This window comes from Telmatherina bonti, assembly GCF_933228915.1.
Source record: "Telmatherina bonti genome assembly, chromosome: 1".
NCBI classification, from domain to species: Eukaryota; Metazoa; Chordata; class Actinopteri; order Atheriniformes; family Telmatherinidae; genus Telmatherina; species Telmatherina bonti.
This window is the reverse complement of record NC_136619.1, coordinates 24,187,988-24,212,142: the sequence shown is the minus strand read 5'-3', so window position 1 is coordinate 24,212,142 and position 24,155 is coordinate 24,187,988. Positions and strand designations below refer to the sequence as shown.

The window sequence follows — 24,155 nt, the reverse complement described above, 5'->3', positions numbered from 1 at the left end:
GTTATAAAAGAATATGGTAAAAAGAAATGTTGCCGCCAAACAGGGCCACTAAATATTAAAGAGAATAGTTGGTGTATCAGGTAATAATTGTTGCATTTTCTTTTTTTGTCTTTCACAAACTTAATTTAAGGTTTTAATGAAAGTAAGCTTCACTTATGTTTTTATGATAATATGCATTTGTTTCAGGCTTTGCTAACTCCACATCCAAACACTTAAAATAAAGTTAAACACTAATCACTTAAAGCTCTTTTACATAGCTGGGTATAAAAGGAGCATCCCTGAAAGGATCAGTCATTCACAAGCGAAGAAGGGGCAAAGTTCACTACCTATTTGTTCACATATGTGAGCTAATAGTCCAACAGTTTAAGAACAACATTTATCAAATGTACAACTGTGGGGAATTAAGAGATTTCATCTCCTATGGTCCATAATATCCAAGGATTTAGAGAATATCTGCATGTAAGCAGAAAGCACAAAAACCAACAGTGAAGGCCAGCGATCTGCGATCCTTCAGGTAGCACTGCATTAAAAACCAACATGTTTGTGGAAAGGATATTACCACATCATGGGCTCGGGAACACTGCAGAAAGACATTGTCTGTTAACACAGTTCATCAACAAGTGCAAGTTAAAACTACCATGCACAGCCATATATCAACAACACCTAGAACTGCTGCCAACTTCTTTGGGCCCGGCTAAGCAGGTATGGACTGGCACATGGTGGAAAAGTGCCCTGTGGTCTGACCAGTCCACATTTCAAGTTATTTGGCCCGAACAACATAAACACAAAAAGCACTATACAGATTGTTATCAATAGAAATTTCAAAAGCCAGTATCTGTGACGGTATGGTGGTGTGTTAGTGCGCATGGCATGAGTAACTTCCACATCTATGAAATGTATGCTAAAAGGTACATACGGGTTTTGGAGCAACATAGTTTTCTGGGACATCTCTGCTCCTTTCAGCAAGACAATGCAGGCTGGCATCAATGTAAATACAACAATGGAGTCCACAAACTGTTGGGCAACTAGAACTGTACAACAAGCGAGGCTGGGACAGAGATCCACCTACAAAGCTTTAACAATTAGTGTCCTCACCTTCCAATGTTTATTAAGAGTTGTTAAAAGGAAAAGTGATGTAACACAGTGCTAAAACACACCCCCTTCCAACTTCACTGGAATTGCAATTGTGCAACCAAACCCTTTGTTAAGAAGTTATTTTCATACAATAAGTTACACAATAAACTGACAAACCAACATAAACAAGTTAGCATCAGAGGCACATCTAAAACTAATCAATTTCTACCGTCATTTGCTCCTCCAGCTGTTTCTTTAGTTCGACGATCTCTTTCTCCAGTTCAGCATTTTGCTCCTGCAGAGCTTTGGTCTGCGCCGCGAGGTCTGAGGACTGGAAGAAGACAACTTATGATTAGAGCTGGAAATTTTCTTATTCATCCACATTTAATAAAAATTGAATGACACTTAAACCCTGCACTGGCATGAGCATACATGCAACGATACAACAAAAGCTCACTTTGGTGTCTCCTTGTGCACTGGCTGTAGCTCGAGACTTCAACGTCTGTATTTTCTCAAAGACAAGGTTGACCTTTTTCTTCGTCATTTCATCACTGTCATTGCTTCTGTAGACACACAAACACACAAAATGTTATTTTGGTTTTCAAAGTTTATAAAAACACACCTCACTATGCTTTAGAGAATGAGGCATGAAATCCAGTGTTCTGGGAACAGAGTAGTTCAATCCTGGCTTAGAAGGGGTCAGGAAGGATCATCCTGCTTTGATGTTTCACCTCCCAGCACAAATAGCTTCATTACACTCAACATTTCGCAAAATGCACACCAAACATATAGGAAGAATTATATGTTACATTGCTGGATACCATCACCTTGTGAATGAAAAACAACCCAACTTAGCAACAAGATAGCACCACAACTTCTAATGCAAACATGGATTTTACAGTTTAACAGTTTAATTCATCAAGATGTTTTAAGGTAGGCTGCACGGTGGCACAGTGGTTAGCACTGTGGCCTCACAGAAAGAAGGTCACTGGTTCAATCCTTGGCTGGGGAGGGGTTTGGTCAGCCTTTCTGTGTGGAGTATGCGCGGGTTCTCTCCAGGTACTCTGGCTTCCTCCCACCATCCAAAGACATGCATGTTAGGTTAATTGGTTACTCTAAATTGCCCATAGGAGTGAGTGTGAGCATGTGTGGCCCTGCAATGGACTGGCAAGCTGTCCAGGGTGTACCCTGCCTGTTGCCCAAAAGCCAGCTTCCCCGCAACCCTGAATTGGATTAAGCGGGTCAGAAAATGAATGAATGAATGTTTTAAGGTTACTGTAAGATGCAACTGAGCTCAAGTTAAAAGCAGCTCTGCCTTTGACTTTCAGAAATCTCCATTTATAACGATCAAGAGTTTTCAAAAAGCCCAAAAAATGAGGGATTTTCCTGCCTCATCACACTTAATCTATCAGCTACAGTGGGAAAAAAAAATCTGAATCAGCAAAGTTACATCACTTTTTCATAACAACAACCATATATCATCTCGATAAATTTCAAGGCAGACACAGAAAGCCGAACTCCCCCAACCTCCTCTCGACTCTCTTCAAACAGATGATTTTCATTAAACCCTTATAACCCCTGTTGGTGAATGTTTGTCTTCAGAGCCTTGGGAATGTGGTTCAGTTTCAGCCCCTGCACTTCCATCTGTGTTTCCTCTCCTTTGTCCAGTGACTCCTGACCTGTGGCCTGACACACCCAAACAGTTTCCTGTTCTCTGTCGATAATGTCCCAGGCCTGTAACACTTGCAAATACTGTAGCAACCTGCCTGCTGATTTTAAGCGTAAAATCATGCACAAATAATATCATTGCTGAAGAAGATGGACACTCCAATTCTGCATTCAGAAAATTAACATTGTTATTTTGTCAATCTTCCTGTAAACTCATGATATTGTCCAAGTAACAGTACAATATGTGAGGCTGAGATGGAAATATAAAAATATTACTTTACAGCTTTTTAGTAGGTGTACTTTCTATTTATTTTTTTATCTATTCACTTAGTATGAAAGTTTTTATGGGTGCATAAGTAGCTTGTGTTTACAATTTCCTTTGGGATTAATAAAGTCTGTCTGTCTGTCTATCCAGTTCTGTAATGAGCAAAGTTATTCAAAAGAAATATTTTTAGTTACCTTTGTTATCTAAAGTGAAGACAAATTTTTAAAAGGACCATTTGTGTATCACGCAATATTCAACTTGGATTTTATTGTTTATTTTACTAAGGAAAACCTTGCAGAAAGACATATGGTTAGGTCTTTATTTATTTTTTTTAGACAAGATCTGTAGTACTCCTCTGAAAACTGATCACGTGCCAGATTAACCCACCCAACATGTGTGTGTCTCCATCAATCTACAGCTCAGTTTAGTTCCCCGTTCAAAGTGATTTCAAGTCTAATCTAGTAATAAAACCTTCACAGAAAAGTAACCAAGGAGCTCATTTAGACATTAATCCTGATCTAGCTCTGTTTGAGATTAATTGAAAGATTTACTTATTTACACAAACTTTCGCTATAACTACGTGCCTGAGTAGAATATCATACGAAGAGAAAAAACATTCCTATATGACCACTTTAAAAACATAATCAGAATATTTAACCCATAATGCCTCACTGCATCGTAAAGATGTTCAAAATTCTGTATGGAAACAAATTCCAGACAGCTGGATCCCTCAGCCTGGACTGGGAGGGTAAGAAGTCCACATTCCTTCACTTTTATCACAAACAGTCCAGCTCAGAAAAAAAAAAAAAAGTAAATGTGTACTTAAACAGAGTTTGGGTTTTTTTTTCCCTTCATGAAGCATTGCCTTTTGGTACAACATGCTGAACTTGGGCTTAAAGCCCATCAAGACATTTTCGCAACACCTGATCATTAATAACAAGAAACAAAAAAAAAGGTGTTTTTTTTATACAACTTACCCATCTTTGAGGTAACTGAACAATATTTGCTTTGCCGTCTCTTCATGAGTTTGTTGTGAAAGCTCTTGCTGACCTTTCAGGAGATCAGGTGTCGCCTGGATGTGACAGGAAATGAGAAGGAGAGCTTAACAAAACAGACTGGAGAAAATAAGAACTCTTTCACAAATCAGTTTCACCCTTCAAATCATAATTTTATCATAATGTTACACAACTGACTTTTTACCTGAACAGTCGCTCCTGTACTTGTTTTTTGGTGTGTGGTGGAAGAAGGCTTAGACAGAGATGTTGACAGGAATGATGTTGAAACCTTTCCAGCTGACGAGGCACCCTCCTCGTCCTGTTTATTTTTAAAAGGTAGTGAAGACGAGGTTGGCTGTGGCTTTCTGTAGCCCTGTATGGAGCCAGTACCTTTAGAGATGGTGCTGTGCGGGGAGCCAGGAGCACTGCTGACTCGAAAGGAAGCCTCAGGGTCAACCTTACCATCTACACTCGTGATCCAGGACTCATGACCGCTTTCTGTCTTCTGCAGCCGTAGTTGTGAGGGCCGCAGGACATGCTCCATTGATGTGCCTCGATAACGGCTAAACTCATCTGTGAGGCTAGAGCCATTTCTCAGACCAAGGGCACTATCTACACTGCGTGAACGTTTTCTGTCCTCTGGATTGATCCTGTTTCTGCGGCCCATCCGGCCCCTGCGCTGATGACTTCCATCTTTCCCATCAAACTTCTCAATGAGCTCATCAACACCGGGAATGGAGCCTGTGTCAATATCTCTGCCTGAACCAGGGAGGAAAGGGATGTAGCGACGATTCTCATGGCGGTTTATGGTGTCTGCATATAGAGCCCCCATCTGTTCATCCATCAGAGCCTTAGGTGTGGAAGATGAGGAGGAGTGGCGGGAGCGGGAAGAGGACTTAGGAACTGGCTCACTGGAGTCAGCCCTGCGCAGGGGAAGGACATCAGGCTCACGACGGGTCCGCTCAAGGCTGGAGTTGGCACTGCTCATGGAACTGGGAGATTTACATGTCTTGCTCTGCTCACCTGAAGGACATGTCACAGTGGAAGACTGAGGCTGGGCTGCAGGCACAAGTTGAGATTTAGAGGTTGGCTTAGACTGAGGTGGATTTAGATTGGTGAGATAAGGTTTTGACTGAGGTTGAGCCAGTTGAGATTGTGGCTTGGTCTCAGGCTGAGCAAGCTGGGCTGGAGGCGAAGACTCATACGGTGATTTCAGTTTAGGAATGGAGTTCCCAGGGTTAGCTGCCTTCAGGCTCGGGGATGGCTGCCTTTTCTCTGGCTGAACAGGATCTTTTTTCCTCTCCAGGCTCAATGACCTACCACAGGAAGGGACATTCACAGTTGTTTTGATGCTCTGATATGGGTTCTCTATCTCAACCTGAGGCACAGACCTTGAAGGGAGGCTATGGAAACCTTCAAGATTCAGGGAGTTGGTCTCTGGATCATACGGCTGCAGAATCTCAGGATGCTTCTGATAATTCAGAAGGGTGGGTGGTTTCTTTCCTTGTGATTCAGAAATACCATTCTGAGGACCAGTGTAATGCATCATCTTCTGTGTCCTGTACACCATGAACGGACTGTTGGATCTACCATCTTTGTCTCCTCTAAAGTCATACTCCTGGTAGTTCTCAATAAAGGAGCTTTCTGTGTCGATGTACCCATTACTGTTAGGGTCGGCATGGGGCTGAGGACCCTTATCCTGGTTGTTGAGAACAACGTAGGGGTGTCCGTCTATACCCTGGACTCTGATGCTGAGACCGTATGTACCAGCTCCATTACTATGAGGCCTGGAGGGGTGGGACGGCTGAGCATAGCCCCGCTGTGGTCCACTGTTAGGAATGTCAGTCACCCTGTAGGACTCCATAAGGAATGTGGAAGGAAAATAAATCCCTCTCCCTGGATCAGGTGGCCCACCTATGCAAGCAAAGATTTAGACCAGCCGAGTTAGTCAAAGATGAGACATTACATAATTTAACAAAGACAGCAATGGTTCCTCGTTAAACCAATAATGAAACATTGAAACTTTTTAGCAATGAACCATGCCTTTCTTTTCCTTTTACTTTGTCTTTCATTCTTCTCTTGTTTTGCATTCCTGACATTGTGTTTTTTCTCCACAGGATTGTTTCTATGAGACTGCTCTGCTAATGGGCTCTGGCCAAATGAACCATGAGACAAGGTTCTCTCTTTTGACAGTAACAACTCAGAAACAATTTCATCAGATATAAAATCAGGCTCAACTCAACACCTGTTATATTCTTTTCAGCAAAAAATTGCTTTGTTTTTTGAAGCAGAGCGAAAAAGAAATATGACAGAACAACATTACTATGTGCTGCGAGTAACAAAGACCACAAGCTAAACAGTTACAGATAAAAGGTGTCAACAGAGGGATTAAAGATCACTGTGAGACCTGAGAATACTGTCCCATGCTATTTACATTTACAGCTCTCATTCTTGGGTAATGCCATTATCAGAGGGCAACAAAATGGTATTCAGCCTTACATTAATGATAAACAGTCATTTGTTGGCAGATTTTTCTTCCAAACAGTAAAAAAAAAAAAAAAAAAGATAAATAAAAACAGAAAATAATTCCTAATGTGTGTAAGAATATTAGTGTAAAAGAAAGCACTTAATTTATTTGTTAATAGGAAGCCAGAAGAAACAAAGCCATCAGCAGCCACCATGCACATTACTGAACAATAGTCCAGTTTCGGCAGGTGTTTGTCTTGCTGACAGTATCCCATTCTCGCTGATTTTACAATACAGAGATGGAACAAGGCGAACAAGAGGAAGGACACTGATAAGACTGACACCAAAGGCAAGGGCGGGATATATCACATCAACATCAGATAGGTCAAAAAAGACCAAATGAAAAGCAATGACCTGTTAAAAAAAAAAAAGAAAAGAAAAGACATTGTAGCATCAAGCAGAGCAGTCTGATAAAGAAATTTTCATGCTGACAAAACATAGTGATATTGCTGTACTCTTTGTCTTTGATTTCATTCTGCTACTCTAGGCAACATTAGATGTTTTGTTTTAATCATTACTGATTTTTTTCTGTACTCTGTGTGATGAAATAAGCAAAATGGCAAATTTAAGTCTGGCAATTTCATATGGAAAGGTTTCAGGAATTCCCCACACCAAGTTTAGCCAGAAAGATGGTAAGTATGATCAGGAAAGATACTAGATAGTTTTGCTTGTGATTTGTATTTGTATTTATTTTGATCTCCATTAGCTATTGAAATACAACTATTCTTCCTGGATGATAGACTCTTAAAAACTGCACCCCTAACAGCCACGACACCAATTAAACATTAGGCAATTCTGCTTTTTCACATGCCAGAGCCATATTTTATTTAATAGAACAATATATTATATTCATTTATTTTTTTTAGAGGCCATAAAACAAAGTGAAGAAAGCCCACTGTCAGCCACACCCTGCACAACATGAGTATGATTCAGCTCACTCACTGGTTTTCATAAGCCAGTGAGTTACACTGTGACTGGTTGATACCGAAGCTTCAATAATCCAGAGATAGTCAGCTTAACATTTCAGATTTCACAGAAGGGAGGAAAAAGGTATGTAAGTTGAAGAGTACTGCAGAGGATGACTACAAGCTAAAAGATAGCACAATAGATCCTTTCATGCTTATTGTTACACGTGTTTTTTATACACAAGTTCCTCAATGTGCACATCATTTCTTTCATTGTATTTCCATTGCAGATTGGACAAAATTATTGCAAAGTAACCATGCTGCCTTCACTGACCCTTCTGCTGCAAAGCTGAGAGGTCAGCACAAAGCGTTTGCTGGGATGCCAAAACCCAGGATCTAATACAAAGGGACGACTCTGCAATAAATTAAGCTTTGAGTTTTATCTGCTTGTGTGAGTTGATTATTTTCATATCTCAAACAGCTTTATGACATTTTGTGAACAGCTTTTCAAACTCATGATGAAAACACATCAGATTAGTCAAATATTTTTAAAAAATACTTCAATGTGACCAAAAATATCAGAAATTAAAATCAATTAATCAATACAATACTGTGTAAAAATAAAAAAGTTTTACAGAACACAATTAAACTAAGCAAAACATAATGTTTTGTTAATATATCTGTTTGTAAAATGTTATCCTATCTGTCCTCAAAGTTTCTAAAAAATGTGTGCTTTGAGCCATGTTGTGGTGGCATTTTGTTTGTTTTGCACCTCTGGGCCACCGTAGATAAGAACATACTAGGACGTGAAGGTACAGTTAAAAAGTGAACTAACCTAAATCATTCCAGACAGACAAGATTTACACTTTGGGAAAATAAGAAGTTACGTAGACTGGATTTGATTGTCGGGTTGTGAAGGGAGCAGAAGTAACAAAAGCATAATTAACATCATAATTACAACATGTGGAGCTGCAGACGGGACTTGGAGCTAAAGTGTCGCAGTAGCTTGTGGGCTAAAGTGGAGAAACAGCGGCTGGATTTGACGCAGTTTCTGGGTATTTTGATGCTCAGCGCAACAGGTGGAAACGCGCCCCTAGTCCGAGATTTACTGGGCACTTAGGACTTTCTCTCACCTGTCTCGCTTCAAAAAGTCACCAAAAGTAGGCTGTAGCAAGGGAATCTGCCCCATATTATGTTAAAAGTTTACTTTTGTCCTGCTGTTTGTGTTCATCGGCTATTAAACAGCTGTGAAGACAGTCGGCTACTTTTACTCACCAGCGTCGCTTCTCTTTCTCGTTCACTTGTCGCAGGTTTGAGGTGTTTGTTTAGAGGGGGAAAACTCTTTGGCAAAGTGTCCCGCGCCACACTTTGCTAACTTATTTACTCCTGTGTTGTCTCCCCGACTGTGAAGGAAAGCTGTTTCCAGAAGGACGTCCGACCTCCGCCCGCCCCGCCTCCTGAAACAAGCGCACTAACCCGCCCACCTACTCAAAACCGGAGTCCGGCTGGTCCAGGAACGACATGTTAGACCTGGTTCTAGGTCCGACTTTATTACACCTGCTCGGTTTAACTCGACATCCCTTTTCACATGCCGTGAAACCAGTAGAAAGTCTTTTAGCTGGAAGTTGGACCTGCCAAACAACAATTTCAGCTCAAAATATAAAAAGAACATTTAAAGTATTTTCCAGTGAAAAAACTGAGCCTCAAGAGTTCTTGCTATTCAACTTGGGGTTTTTTTTAATACTGGGTAAATATCCCCCAAAACCATCTACTAAAATGTTTCAGAAAAATAGTAAATTTATTAGAAACAAAATAAGTTGCACACTGAAAGTTGGCAAATGTACATACATTATCATTTTTTCACCATACTTTTGCACATTATTCAATGTATATGAGGAATTATTCATACTTTGTTTTTTTTGTTGTTTTTTTGTTTGTTTGTTTTTTGTTTTCAGACTCGACGTCACAGTAATTATTTCAACTCTGCATACAATTTGAAACGCACGGCTTTAAAACCCTCGAGCGTCATCTAGTGGATAAGAAGCTGACTTGAAAGAAGTCGTATTCAGGACTTGACTTTAAAATGTAGAGCGTCGTAATTGTGTTTTTAAAGTGAATATAGTTCCTGTGTTTACACTTCGTAGTGATCTTGTTCTTGTATAGTTAGGTGCAAGACTAAACCAGCAACAGTGCCATGTGATATGGAGGAAGACTGCAGTCAGTCAGTCAGTGAAGCTGCAGGTGCCACAAATGATGCTTAGATCACTTCTCAAAGAGACCCTTTTCATTGTTGTAACAACTTCTACATATGTCATGAAATAAACCTCAAAAGCAAGAACAATGTGACATTTCTCCTCACCATGAATTATGTCAAAACAGAGCAGAAAATAATGAAAAAGGCTCCTTGTTCAATTCCACAGCTTTAAGCAACAGTAAAACCTGATTGTAATGTTTTAGTATTCAATATCTGCTTGAATATTACCTAAATATAGACAGGTTTTTGCAAAGTTCTAAAAAATTTAGGTAAAGGGATTGCATTCAAATAAATATTATGTTTGATTTTATGTATCTATTGTTGTAAATTATCCAATTTATATTGTTTGGCTCCAGACCCCTGTGACCCTGCATTGGAATAAGCAGGTAGAACATGGATGGATGGATATATATATATATATATATATATATATATATATATATATATATATATATATATATATATATATATATATATATATATATATATATATATATATATATATATATATATATATATTACAAAATGACATTTCTCTGAGCATTACATGCATATGCAATCCTTGGATTACTAGGTAATATGAAGATGAAAATAGATTCCAGTGTTTTTGATTGACCATCAGCTTTGCATGGAAGCTCAGGTTCATGCACATTACTGTGAAGTCTGAGCTTCACACTGCATATGAGTGACTGCATGGTCACATAAACAAAAGACATTTCTTAGTATCTAAAAAAAAAAGAAAAATAAACTTATTAATTCTATTAAGGTTTGAAAAAGCTTTGATCTAAGCTATACACCAGTAAGGAGTTTGGACCCCACCGTCAGACAAATTGTGTGACAGACTGATGAAATTTAAGCTGATGATTAATCTCCCAAGAGTGATCAAACAGTATAGCTTGCAAGTCCACAAAAAAACTAGATTTTCTTCCAAGTAACAAGAAATTTTACTCACATTATTTAACGTGTATGTTCATGAATCAGCTATAAAGAAAATATAGAATAATGGCATTCATGGCAGCTTTGCATGTAAAGTCTGAATTTTCCAGAACATTCCCTCTTTTCTAGTTTGCCTAAAAAATTACATGATCAATCCAGAAGGGTGATGAACGAAACAATTTTTTTAAATCACTTGTGAATCACTATGTTTGATGGAAAGGAAACACAACATTACAGCCTAAGAATATAATTTTTTCATGATGAAACATGGTGGTGATGGTATCCTGGTTCTCATCTGGTCTGCAACATTTTGGCAAAGCTAGCTTAGCAGAAAAAAACGATGAGTAAAAGTAACAAGAAAACAACTCAAACTAAACTGTTAAAAAAAAACTATTTTAAAGTTGTTTTAGAGTTGTGAAGTCAGACATGTGGCTGCAATTGAACAGAAATATGGTAAAGGTCAATAAGTTTTTCATGTCTACAGTCATTTGGAAGACACTTTTATCTAAAGTGACTTACATCTGGGAAGTGATCAATTTAAACATAGCAATTAACCTTACATACACGTCTTTGGACATCTGTCCAATGTGCAAGTGATAGAAAAATTTATTTATTTATTTATTTATTTTTTGTTTTGTGTTCACAACATTGTCTCTGTCAGATACTAAAAGTTGCGGATACTTTTCAGATTCACATACAGTGGAGGTAAAACAGGATCATTTTCTTCAATAACCTAAATAAACACTTAAGACTCGGCTTGTTTTCTGATTCTCCTAACATGTAATGCCTGTGTGGAAATTTAGACTTTATGCAGAAATATCTGACATCTGAAAAATTCACATACTTTTACATTTAGATTAATGTTCAAAATATTTTAATTTGCACAGTTTTTTGTCTCAACAGTCGCAGAAACTTTAAATTTTCTTCATATTAACCAGTGCATGGTGGTAAATTATTAAACTATAGACAATTAAATCATCAGATGGCTTTTTTTTTTTTTTCATATAAACGTATGTCCCGTAGAATTTTTCTTTCCCTCCAAATCTAATATATTTTTAATTCATAAGTAAAACATCCGATTGACTGTTTTCTTTTATTATAAAGCCAGCCATTGCAGTATAAACTACATTAAACTAGAGGCCCAGCTGCCCCCTCGCCTTTGTAGTGGCTCACTGTTTATATTTGTGTCCGTAGAGAATTTGCAGTACCATAGCCTTTAATCTGTGCCATTGCATTGGGTTACAGCAGCACACAATGGGGGCTCTGTTTTCTGCTGAGGTGCCACAGCTGGGACCTCTGAGCATGCTCAGAGCTCTACCCTGTCTTATCTCGATTATACAGTCAGAAGGATTACAGGTTTTCAAGTAGCAGCTCAGTCTCATTTACCTTCAGAATGCAGACCTCCCTCTAGAAATCTCATATTTATACTTTATGGATCTATTTTTCTCTATTTTCTTTTTTGCACTTTTTTCCAACTTTATAGTCATCTTCTGTGCTATATTTTTAATTCCTGATTCCCTTCACATATGTTCTATGTTTCATTAATGACCTCAAATCCATTTTCTATTATTCATCACTAACCTGAGTATTTATTTGCTGTGGTTTCTTGTGTTCTCTGGCAGATTGACCTTGTACTGTAGTGTTTAGCTTTCCAGCTGTTTCATTTTTTCCCCAAATATTTACTCCAGCCAAGCACAAAAATTCAGTGGAACATGAGCACAAGGACAGTGGTTTATGTCTCATCAGTTCAGCTTTTCTTTAGTCAGTGTGAACAGCAGGAATAAATATGGCTGAATGTAAATTGGCCTATACAAAACCTACATAAGTCTTTTGATGACACTTTTACCTTTACACCTGTTATGATGGGCTGAAGATTCTTAGGAAATTAAGCAGTGGTCAACTGGCTCCATCTCTTGGTCCCCCATGTACGGAGGGGCTGGACCCTATATTGCTAAGCACATGGGTGTGTGACTGCAGCAGAAAAGCCCTGCATATACAGTGTATACACACTGTCCACGTGTTAGTACAAATGAGAAACACAAAAAATTATTGCAAGGTTAAAGGGCTTTTTAATATTCAGTTAAGGGTGTTGAAGCATTTGTTAACAACTACATTTCCAATAAATAAAGATAAATTCTGCTATATTATGAACAATCTGACTTATTTTCATTATATAGTACTCAGAAGCTTGTTGGAAGACAGGACTATAACTGAGCATCAATACATCCTTATAGTCAAGTTCATTCCTGTAAGCTGTTTATAATAATATAATTTTCCTCCCCATAAAACATTAACAGGAACAGGAACTGTTTACAAACATAACAAAACTGAGCTACATTCACTTCACAAATGAACAATTTGGATGTGAATTTAATTCAATTCAATTTCAATTCAACTTTATTTATATAGCGTCAAATCACGGCAATGCCATCTCAAGACGCTTTACAGACAGAGGGGAAAACATAATGAAGGCCAATTCATAACAGCCTATATAAGGAAACCAACAGATTGAGTTGAGCAAGCACACTGGCAACAGTGGGAAGGAAAAAACTCCCTTTTAACAGGAAGGAAACCTCCGGCAGAACCCGGCTCAGGACAGGCAGCCATCTGCCTCTGCTGTGTGGGGGGAAGAGGACAGAAAGACAACAGACAACAGGAACTGCTACTCCCGGCCAGGGAGACCTGCTGAGACAGGAGACATACATGTTAATGATGCAACACTGTTATGGGGGGGTTATTTATTATTTTAATTTAACATGTCCATATGACTTTGCATCCACCAGTATGAAACTGAACTAAGTCAGTGTTCCTGTCTATGCATGCACATTTTTATGTAAAAAAAAAAAAAAAAAGGTTGTTTAGAAAGGATGCAGATATTTATTAGATGAAGGAAAGGCTTTCAGTATTATAAATAAATAAATTTTTAAAAAAAAGAGTGTAAGAGAGAACTTGGAAGAAAAGTGATGGCATCTTTCAGCTCATCAGTAAGATTTGTGTTGATGATGTCAATTATAGAGTGTATTTATTAATATGTGGAGAACATTTCACAGCATTCATCACACACACTGTGTAACAGCATGCAGGAGCACATGCCTGTATTATACCATACATACAGCTACTAATGTTGTCCCATAAACACATTATTTTGTGTGGGTGAAGCTTGGGGTGTGGTTGCCTGTCTGAAATCAACAAATCAAACTTTGATCCATCACACTGTGGTTGTGAATCTTGTCAGTCTGAGACAACAATTTGAAACATATACAAGAGGCATGTTCGCTGCAGCTTGCATGTTGAAAGTAGCAGAGAGACGGATGATCTCACTGTTCGAGCAGGAGGAGCGGCAGGCTCTTTGGTCCAGTTTCAAGGATGTGAGCCAAGGACCTTCTGTCAGCTGGCCCAGCTAGCAGCCATGACAGCAAGTCAGCCTTCAGACATGGTGGTCCTACTCCTACAGAAAACATGCACACCCCAACCTTCACACACTCTGCTCATCCCTGCAAGGAGTACTGTGAGATGACAGCTATGATTTACATTGTATCTCTGGGCTCACCGCAGACAGAAACAGCAGTCAGCACTTTTCCACTGAGCATCACCTCTGTCAGAAAACTGAACTGAGATCAGTCCTCACAGGATGCGATGTGTACTGTCAAGCTCATTTCTGCATGAATCTAATTCTGTGCAGATGTTCGGGCCCTGAGATTTACAGCACATTGCTGCTCCAAGTTCGCAGCTATGTTTTGAAAACACTTCTGGAGCTCATTACAGAAAGTCACAGCACGAGTTGCAGCCTAAATACAGACAAAAACATTTAATACAAACCGCTTCATCATTTTCATGATGCTCCATCAGTTTAATTCCTGTTAATCATTTTCGAACATTTGTTTGCAAACTGTAAAAAAAAAGGCTAGAAACTGTCTCTAAAGACAGAAGATAATTATAAATGATTCAAATATAAATTTGTGCTGTAGAAGTCATTTCATTTTACCATTCATGCATTTCAACAGGAACTATCTTCTTCCAGCTGAAATCTAGATACAAAGAAAAAGTACAACAGCAGATGTGCAGTACGCTGCTATCACACTTTATTAAAAATAGAAACATATATTCATAGTACTTTTCATACAGACTACAATGGTCCACTGGTAATATTTCCAAAAAAGTTACATACTATAAAACACTCATTTGGCCTAAATCCACTGTAGAAACATCTCAAAAACAAAAGCAATAATGTGTAACTTAACCTCCTTGTTTCTGAGCTCATTGTACTTCACCTTTCCTTCCTGTGTTTAATACAAAACAAAACTGTATGCAGATGTGGAAAAAACAAGTATTAAGATGAAGCAGAAACATGTTTGTCCAGAGAGAGAAATAAATGCACATACAATTGAATTTAAAAAAGATGGCACATTTATTGCAACATAAATGTTATATACATTGTTGTTTTCTGTTGAAAAAGACAGAAAATTCAAATTCTTGCTGCCGCAGTTTTTCTTTTTTTCTCTGAATGTGCATCAACAACACCTTTTATTTGACACAAGAACAAATCTTTTATCAATTGACAACGGAGACTGAAGACGGATGTCGCCTTTTCAGCAATCTGAAGCCCGTACGAAGCCTTCTGAAGAACTAGACTACGAGTTCAGCTGTGTTCAGATTTCATTTGTAAATATCTTGTCATAATGGACATGTTATGGTAAATAACCGTACATTTTACTATCTAACATAGTAAAATAAAGTAAGAAACTTTTTACTCAAAACTTTTGCTTTCAAAAATCTAGAAAGAGCAATATTTAGAATTCAAGAAATATTCTTACAGTATTATTGTATAAAAGACTAACTACAGTGAAAAATAAGCCAAATGTTTTTTTTTTCCTTTTGCTTTTCTTTTTTTCTCACATATTATACAAGGGAAAGCATCTGGGAATACAGCAACGTCTAACTTGGCAAACAGAGGAGCAAAAAAAAGAACAAACAGGAATATTTTTTAAAAAAAGAAAGAAAGAAAAGGAAACAGAGCTGGAAGTGAAATACATTTTACCCTCAAATGAAGTCTGCAAACATGAATACAAGCTCATGAAATACTGAAATGAAGAACAAGGCCACATTCAGTCAGAGAATATACATAAACTGATTGGTTTTCATTCCTCACCGAGATAAAGTTAACTTTCACATGTTGGACAGAAACTCCTATTGCAGCATCCTTTATTCTAACTGAAGTCCCTTTATCGTACAGAATACTCATTCTGAATGCGGCAGTCTTGTTTAAAGTGTAAATAATGATAGAACACAATATACAACGAAATATGTGGAATATAAAGCAAATCTTAAGACCAAAGATTTATAAAAGGAGAAACATAAAGCATGCACACTGATAAGAGAAAACCAAGATAAAGAAATGAACGATGTGTTGAAATATGAAAAATAAACCTAGTTAATTATTTTTTTTTTGTTCATTATCACGCTACAGTTCAATGATGTCCAATAAAATCCATGATATGAATAAGTCTGGCTGACAGCATCGCGGCTTTGATCTAAACATTATTTAAAAATAACTTAAATGCTGTCTCTGCTGACTGAAAGTGGACTTTATGATGCTGCAAGTCAAAAGAAAGGATTTGTTACAACACAAATAAGCATTACTAAACATTACTCTGAATAACTGCGCTTGAAATTTAATGTCTTGAAATATCAACAGAAGGAAAATTGATATGTTCATCAGGCCAGGAGAAAGTGTGGTCATCGTTTCTTATTGTTACTTCTTTACTACATCTTTGATAAGCAATCTCTGGTGTGCTGATAAAAAAAACAAAAAAAACAGACAAAACAAAACAGTATAAGCCATCCCTGTGCTAGCATCAGGATGTAACCGCCAGGAGGTGAAATGTAGACAAGGATCTGCCAGAATATGTAACTACTTACATTTAACACTATATGGCAAGGAGTGACAGGGCAGTGACGTCCCCACTTCCTTTACTTAAGACACTAAAAATGCTGGGAATGCTAAGATCTGCAAGTAGCTTGCCCTCTGTATTTCACTGCTCACTACCAGGGGAAGGAAAAAAACAGTAAGTTTTAGTAGTTTCAGTAAAACTACAGTTTGCCATTCGTCTGTCACCTTTGTAGACATGCTGCTGTCGTTGGGCCTGTTGTTGTGATGCTCAGTAACACAGAAACTGATCTAAACTGCACAGAAGCAAACATTAGGTAGTTTCGGTTGCACATGTTGCCAGTAACAAATGAAAATAAACAAAACAAAACAAAAACATAAATATAAATAATATATCTTCTTTTCAAAAAAGGGAAAAAAAATATGGGGCAATTTAGGGTTTACTTCTCACATCTAATAATAATTTTCAGTTTGACATAAATATGACTCTAAACTGGCCAATAAATTAATCTCAATCCTTTCGGTGCCCAAATCTTTTTTCCCTCATCTTGGACTGGTCAAAGACTTATCAGGGCGGAGTGCTCAGTTTTAGTGATGACACTGGCAAACTATAGATAAACTGAAAAGCTGCATGCTTCTCATTGAAATTACCAAACTTTCTGTTTAGACATACACTTTATAGCTCAATAACATAATAAATAGGAAAAAAAAAGAAGAAAGAAAACGAAACAAACAGAAACAAATTGCTGTTACAATGCATTCGTCAACTCAGTTTAGGCACAAGGCAATTTCCACATACGGTTGGAGGAGATTGCAAAGTCTCTGATTGTTCAGATGCAACACACTTCTAGCAGACAGTGATATGTGCTGAGGATTTTTCTTGGGGCGAGAAATTTGCAGATGGAAACTGGTCGCAGGGAGCTGGACGCTTGGCTCTTCTTCAATCTTGGGATTGGATCGTGTTAGACTCGTAGTTTTGTTTCAAGTGGTCTGTCTCCTCCAATTGATGTCACAAACTGTGAGTTCTGTCCGTCACTGGGAAGCAAGGTCACGGACTCGAACAGAACAGAAACGGTCTGCATCGAGCTCATCTGATGAAAGAAAGAAACGGGGAAGATGCAGCCATGACAGAGGCATTTCAGCAACCAGTTCACATCACTAAAGACTTATATGTTGTTCACAAAAAGAAAAAAACTGTTTCACATTACTCTGTCAAATTAAAGAACACTTCTCAGTAAAACATTAACAAGAGCTAATGTCGTTTAAATTTATAGTCATTAGTTGAGGTGAGACTACCTGTTTTCTTCTCAGAGGTGGCCCATGGGGTTGGGTGTGTCGGTCAGACCTGGATGGACTCCTGTGTGAGCTTGCTGGGCATCACTGGAGCTCCCAGACACTTTTTCTTCCTCCCGTCTCTTAAGGCAGGCTGCTTTGGGGTTCAAATTCCGCTCTGCAAGTCCACAGAGACTGAAATCAAACTTTTTTGCCTTTTTTCTACATTTATTTGAATAAAATAACGAGGAAAAAGGTAAATAAATGAAAAATGGGCATTCTTTCAATGAAACAAACGAAACCAAAAAACAGTCAGTTTAAGATCCGAAACCGTTAGCATTTTCCTTTGCCTCTTATCAATATTTGACAGATTTTTTTTAGATGAATTGGCTCCTTATTATTAGTAAATCTACATTAATGTTATGCTCTCTGAGTGTGAAACTTAAATGAAGCTAAAGTCATAGTCAGTGACTAAAAAACTGCTAAAACAATACTGTAGAAATAGTAAACAGGTCATTACATGCCAGGATAAGCAGTTGGTTTGTTTGACATAACAAAATTACATTACAAATGAAAAAACACAAACAAAAAAATTTGTTTTGTTTTTAAAGAGATAAATTAAACATTTTGATTCTTGTATCATGTCGCTGAGCTATTTCTGCCAGACAAAAATCACAGTAAAATATTTACCATAAAAAGCACAAATCTGGAATTTTACTGACTGGTTTCTGAGTCTGACAAAAATCCTGATGAAATATCCCCATTTTTTCACAGTTCACACACACACACAGAGGCAAAATGTGTTCATGCAATCTTAACTTTTTTCAGACACATAAAATTGCTCAATAATTAGAAGAAATGTGCAAATGTGACTACTGTTTGTCTTTTGTAATAGCGGCAGCATAACTCACTCCATGCCTCTAATAATCTGACATGTAATTCACTCTTTACCAGAAAAATTTAAGAAGGAAAAGCTTGCTGAGCTGATGAGGAATAGCCCAAGTGTTTTAAGAAATATGCACACTTGATGCGAGGTAAAGCTGACATTTTATTTGCAGCGACAATACTGACCTCTGACTTGCTGCTCCAAGCTCAGAATGACGGCCACAGCCTGATGGAGGATGAGCAGTTTCGTCTGGGGCTTCTCGCTTTTCAGGTGCAGCTGGCACATTCTACCCAGTTCCTTGAAGGCCTCGTTGATGTCTCGCACTCTCAGGCGTTCACGGGCATTATTAGCCATCCTCCTCTCCCGTTCACGTTCCGCCTTCTGCTCTGGATTCAGGTCCTCGTCTTCAGTGATGCTGCTACAAAACAGACGAGAGATCCCTGAAGTCAGAACTGGTTTTAATGTGAATGGAAAACAGGTGACAAAAACAAAGCCCTATTCACTAATATACAAATAACTCAATAAAAATAGGAAAAAAAAGCTATAAACTCTTATGAATTGCTTCCTACAGTAAGTGACCCAACTCCCCACTTCAGTACATTATTAGCAACTGTTTTCTTAAGAAATATTTCCACTATAACCCTTAACTGTCCATTGTAATAGATTAAAATGGTGATGGATTCAAATGTAAAAGAAATTGACTTCTCATTTATTAAAAATTACATCCAGGAGCAAATTTGAGTTGAATTTTCTTACTTATTGCAGCAGAAAATTCAAAACCAAACCCCCTTAAACTGCACCTTCACAAGTCCAACTTTCTACATCTGTATTTGTAATTATAGACAGAGTTTGTCTCATTTTTCTCTGTATTCCACAAACAAATTGAGGTCTCTCTTCTCCAGTTCCAGATTTCATTACTTTGCAAATCTGTTTATATTTGTAAGCTGGAGCCATCTTTTAAAAATATGCCTGTAAAATATAAAAGTAAACTGCTTTGTCAGAATTAATTCCATTAGTTTGACAACTTAACACATATTGTTAATCACCAAACATTGACTAAATCTAAATAATTTATCATCTGAAAAGTTTTTTAAACCCTATTTTGGATTAAAATGTTCCTACCTTGTGCGTGGCCCTACTCTGGGAGTCTTCATATCTCTTCTGTCGCTTTCATCATCTGACTTTGCATCGGTGGAAAGGTCGTCATGCATGTCATCCTTTTCCTGTTTCTCAACCTTCAGCTCCAGGGTCACAGGCACCTGGCCAGGCAGCCCCGAAGTAAGAGCTGTTTTCAGTGAAGTAAAATGTGGAGGTAAGACATCTTATATACACTTATTCATGTCAGTTAGGCAACTTTGCTGACAGCAGAATGCATCTGACCTCTGAATGCCTCCACTTGGTGGTTGAGTTCTGTGCTGGATGTAGAGCCAGCGCTGGGCAGTCCTCCATGGCTGTTGTTCAGGCTGGCAGCGTCATCACCACCCTGCTACAACACAGACAGGAAGGACATGTGAAGAAAGGAAGCAGACAGCCTTTGGAGACAGTACACAGACCAATACCTTTCAACAAGAAAATATAGCTTGCAAAGAGCTTAAAATAGATGATCAGTTGTGGAATAATTTTCAACAAATGTTAAAACAGAGATTTAAAAAAAAAAAAAAAAAAAAAAGCTGTTTCTATGCTTTTGCTTATGCAACATTTTGTCACTGCGTTCTGCAGCGACTTTCTCAGATTAGGTTCTTTTAACCACAACTGGAAACACTTCTACGTCTTTTCCACAACTCTTCTGTATCTTCAAAAGACACTCTGAAGTATGAACATTTCTTTCTTATTTTGTCCAAATTCATGACATAAAAATGGTCAACTCCCACCATGTTGCACCACAAAGCCCCTCCTTCACCACATGCTCTCAGGCTATTTGATTTCTCCTTTGAGGAGCAAGGAAAAGGTGGAGAAATTGTCACTGAGGGGTGGAGAATGTCTCCCCCTTTTCTTCTGGAATGTGATCCCCAGTCACTGTTGGCCTCTGTTAACCCAACCACTCCGAGATCCTCCCCTTCCTCAGCACTACGCTAATCTTTGCTGTGCTCTCAACAGGTGTCCAAACAACTCTTTGTCTGAAGGAGGAGGAGGAAAGCTGGGGCTCTGGCGAGAAAATAACGCTGCCATTTTCATGGCCTGGGCCTGATTACCATACAGCTGAGGACTTCTATTTGGGTGGAGGCCGTGGGTTCAGACACACGTTTCCAACGATTCAGATTTCCTGGGTTGTTAAAAAGAAGTGATGAAAGGGGGGTGGAAGGGGGTAGAGGGCGGGGTGTCAGCCGGAGTAAAAAGCCTGTGGCTGTGCCGTGCCGAGGCTGCTGAGCCTCGTCTGAAGGGACTTCTTCCCACACAGGAAGTTCCGTGTTAGTGCAGACACAGTATGTTCTATCTCACAGTCACAGTCGGTCAACATCACTGCCACAAGCCAGCATTCTGTAACAAATACATCACACTGAGCTCTTCTGACAACCACAGAAAAAATTCTTGTTAAGGAACAAAACAAGCGACCCAACATCTTCAGCATTGGGGTGAAAACACCCACTGACAGAAAACACACATAAAACAGACCAAAACCTCAACAGCATATGAAAGAAATTAATGTCCAAATAAATGCAACTTTAGAAATTAAACTATGAATTGAAAAAGGCAACAATTATAGTTGGTGCAATAAAATTCTGCCATTACTGCATTTTTGTATCTTACTATTCTGTTCTTACTTTACAATATATGTATATATGCGTGTGTGTATGTATATATATATATATATATATATATATATATATATATATATATATATATATATATATATATATATATATATATATATATATATATATATATACATACATATACATACGCATATGTATACATATATATGTATACATATATATGTGTATATGTGTGTATATATATATATATATATATACACACACACATATATATGTATATATATATATATATTTCCAGATATAAGTAAATTAAATCTAATTGAATTAAATTGAAGCATAATATAGCAAGCATTTATCAGTTTTGATTAGATTTTATAAGAGCAGAACTTCAAATGTGTGAAATAAAAGAAAAAAGTCATAAAACACACATGTCAACGTGTTTATAGACCGGACTTTTACGCCCATTATTTGGATCCTTCTTGCCACAAGTAAAAAGAGTTTATATCTGCATTACTATTTCAACAGAGTATTTTTACTCTTTGATTTTTCAAATTTATTTTATGACCCAAATTATTTCCAAACATCAAATTACCATCGGATGAGACGCCTGATGTTAATTTCCACTGCAGATGTGTTCAAATGTGTTGGCTCTATAAAATTAAATACTTTGGATGGAGGATGGGTGAACTTGTCCTGATTTATACTGAGACCTGCATTCCGTTTCTCCTCATGAGGCTTTGGTTTAACTCTAAGGAGTGCAAGACACAATCACATCTAACAACTTTGCTTTCACTTTACTGCGCCTGTTTTTCTCATTTTCCTTCACCCTTGTGTACACAGCCGCCCTCAAGAGGAGAGTGAGCTTTAGGCCAGGCATTACACTTATGGAAAATATGTCAGTATAAATTCAACTGTTCATGTGTGGAAAATGTCTAGTTTTTACAGATGGCAGCACACCAGTTTTGAGCAGGTGGCTAACACTCTTCTCCAAAACTCCACAAACTCCATACTCTAAAGAAACGTTAAGGATTTAAATACTTGTGTGAGGTTATTATACCATTGCTGCAGTGCGACTTGGAACCAGTGCAGAAGCAGAGAAGTTCGGTCCAATGGCTGTTATTGGTCCATTTTGTGCCTGTCCCAGCAAACTGTGTATGTCACTGGGCAGACTGGCGGTGGAGCCCACTGCATGGTTCCTCAGAACGAGGATTGCATCATCCAATCTGTCCAGACGATCCTCCATTCGAGACTGGAAGGACCAAAGAGATTGAGTAAGGAAGAGTTAGGGGGAGGGAGGGGAAAAGAAGGACAGAGCAGCTTAGTATAAGCACATTACGACAAAAATTGAAAACAGTGACTGTATGGTGTGGACTTGGAGAGAAAAAAAATCTGAAACATAAGATAAAGAAGGCAATTCAAATGTAAGATCAACTGAGCCGTTTCAGCTTGAGCTGTCAAGGACTATTGTCATTTACTCTTCAATAAATATTGAGGCATTGTATACTTTTAAGACATTTACACTTTAAACACCTGTAAGGGAGCTGATTACTACAAGCTGGAAAGGCTGTAGAAGACAATATGACATGGAAAAAGGCAACAAAGGCAGAAAAACAAAATTACATTTTACTCAAACGAATGTCAAACTTGTACTTGAAAAGAAAAAACAAAAAAAAACAAACATGTATGGAACACCTAATGAGTAAAGACCTGGAAAGTACCTCACAGACATCCTTTAAGAAAGACATGGCATCCTGGAGATGCTCATGTAACTGCTGATGAACTCTGTTTTTCTGGCAAATCAAATAAGAATAGGAAAGAATTATGAGAAAAGATCAGAGTCTATAAATACTATGCATACAGTCAGGATAAGATTGTTTTTGTGAAGTCACCCAGACAAAAAAAAATAGAGGGATTTGGAGGGAAGCACACAGCTGCTGACCAATCACTTTGTAAAGATGAAAATGTTTTGATGTTTGCACATTTAATGTTCCTTCTACTGCCTCGATCACATATTCGACTTTGTATTGAATAAGATGCACTGAAGTTTCTCAGTCTTTCCTAGTTTGTTTGTTTGCAGTAAATCCTGTTGCTGAGGTTAAATTACTGAACTTCTTTTATTTATTTTATACAGTTGTGCTTAACACTGTAAAAGAAGCATTTGAGGATGATTTAAGTTAGCTGATTTTTATATTAATCTTAAACTAATGTGAACTGCAGCTGCCAGTCCAGTTAAGCAATTGTAACCATAATTTAAAACTCAGCTCGTTGTCACTGCTTTCTAAAGCTCCGGGACTTTCCAATGTTCCTTGAAGTTTTGACTCAACTACCAGGGAAATTTGGTCTGTGACTTTTTCAAACACATTGTTGAATATATCCAAAAAATACATCATCGTGTGAGCTTTTCTTCAACCCCTGCTAGTTGTGTTATTTCTTCAATCAAACATGTAATGGAAACTTTTCTTAACCACTCATTATGCAAACTGGTTCCATAGTTCATGGACAAAGAATTAAAAGCTCACCTTTTTCCATTTTTGATGCTCTTTGGCAAATAGAAATGAATAGTTTTTTTCATTGTCATATCATGTGGATTTCAGGTTGCTGATGTTCCCACATACCTTCAGATAACAATTGACAGCAAGAGGATAAAAATTTTGCAAACGTGTAAAAGGCTGCATCCTGCATATCAATCTCGTGGACCATAGTTTCTCCAAAGATTTGCCAGAAGACACCAAGCTTGACACATGGTTCTGTCACTGCGTCATATAAAAACCTA

General features: G+C 37.9%; 2 protein-coding genes across 4 annotated transcripts in view; both read right to left on the bottom strand.

The window, feature by feature from the left end:
- The window catches only part of cgnl1 (cingulin-like 1), a 29,379-nt gene extending 20,556 nt beyond the window's left edge, over positions 1–8,823 (bottom strand). For all 3 annotated transcript variants that reach the window (XM_079245678.1, XM_079245680.1, XM_079245679.1), the window contains exons 1-5: positions 8,709–8,823; positions 4,208–5,916; positions 3,985–4,079; positions 1,532–1,637; positions 1,304–1,405 (exon numbers count right to left, since the gene is read on the bottom strand). In XM_079245678.1, the coding sequence (XP_079101804.1) occupies positions 1,304–1,405; positions 1,532–1,637; positions 3,985–4,079; positions 4,208–5,866 (1,962 nt within the window). In that variant the 5' untranslated portion in view covers positions 5,867–5,916; positions 8,709–8,823. The remainder of the gene's footprint in view (positions 1–1,303; positions 1,406–1,531; positions 1,638–3,984; positions 4,080–4,207; positions 5,917–8,708) is intronic.
- A 5,942-nt stretch (positions 8,824–14,765) lies between these two features.
- Positions 14,766–24,155, bottom strand: part of tcf12 (transcription factor 12) — an 81,997-nt gene continuing 72,607 nt past the window's right edge. Inside the window, exons 15-20 of the mRNA XM_079246913.1 lie at positions 22,440–22,631; positions 20,049–20,154; positions 19,791–19,953; positions 18,854–19,086; positions 17,807–17,960; positions 14,766–17,601 (exon numbers count right to left, since the gene is read on the bottom strand). Coding sequence (XP_079103039.1) covers positions 17,818–17,960; positions 18,854–19,086; positions 19,791–19,953; positions 20,049–20,154; positions 22,440–22,631 — 837 coding nt within the window. The 3' untranslated portion in view covers positions 14,766–17,601; positions 17,807–17,817. The remainder of the gene's footprint in view (positions 17,602–17,806; positions 17,961–18,853; positions 19,087–19,790; positions 19,954–20,048; positions 20,155–22,439; positions 22,632–24,155) is intronic.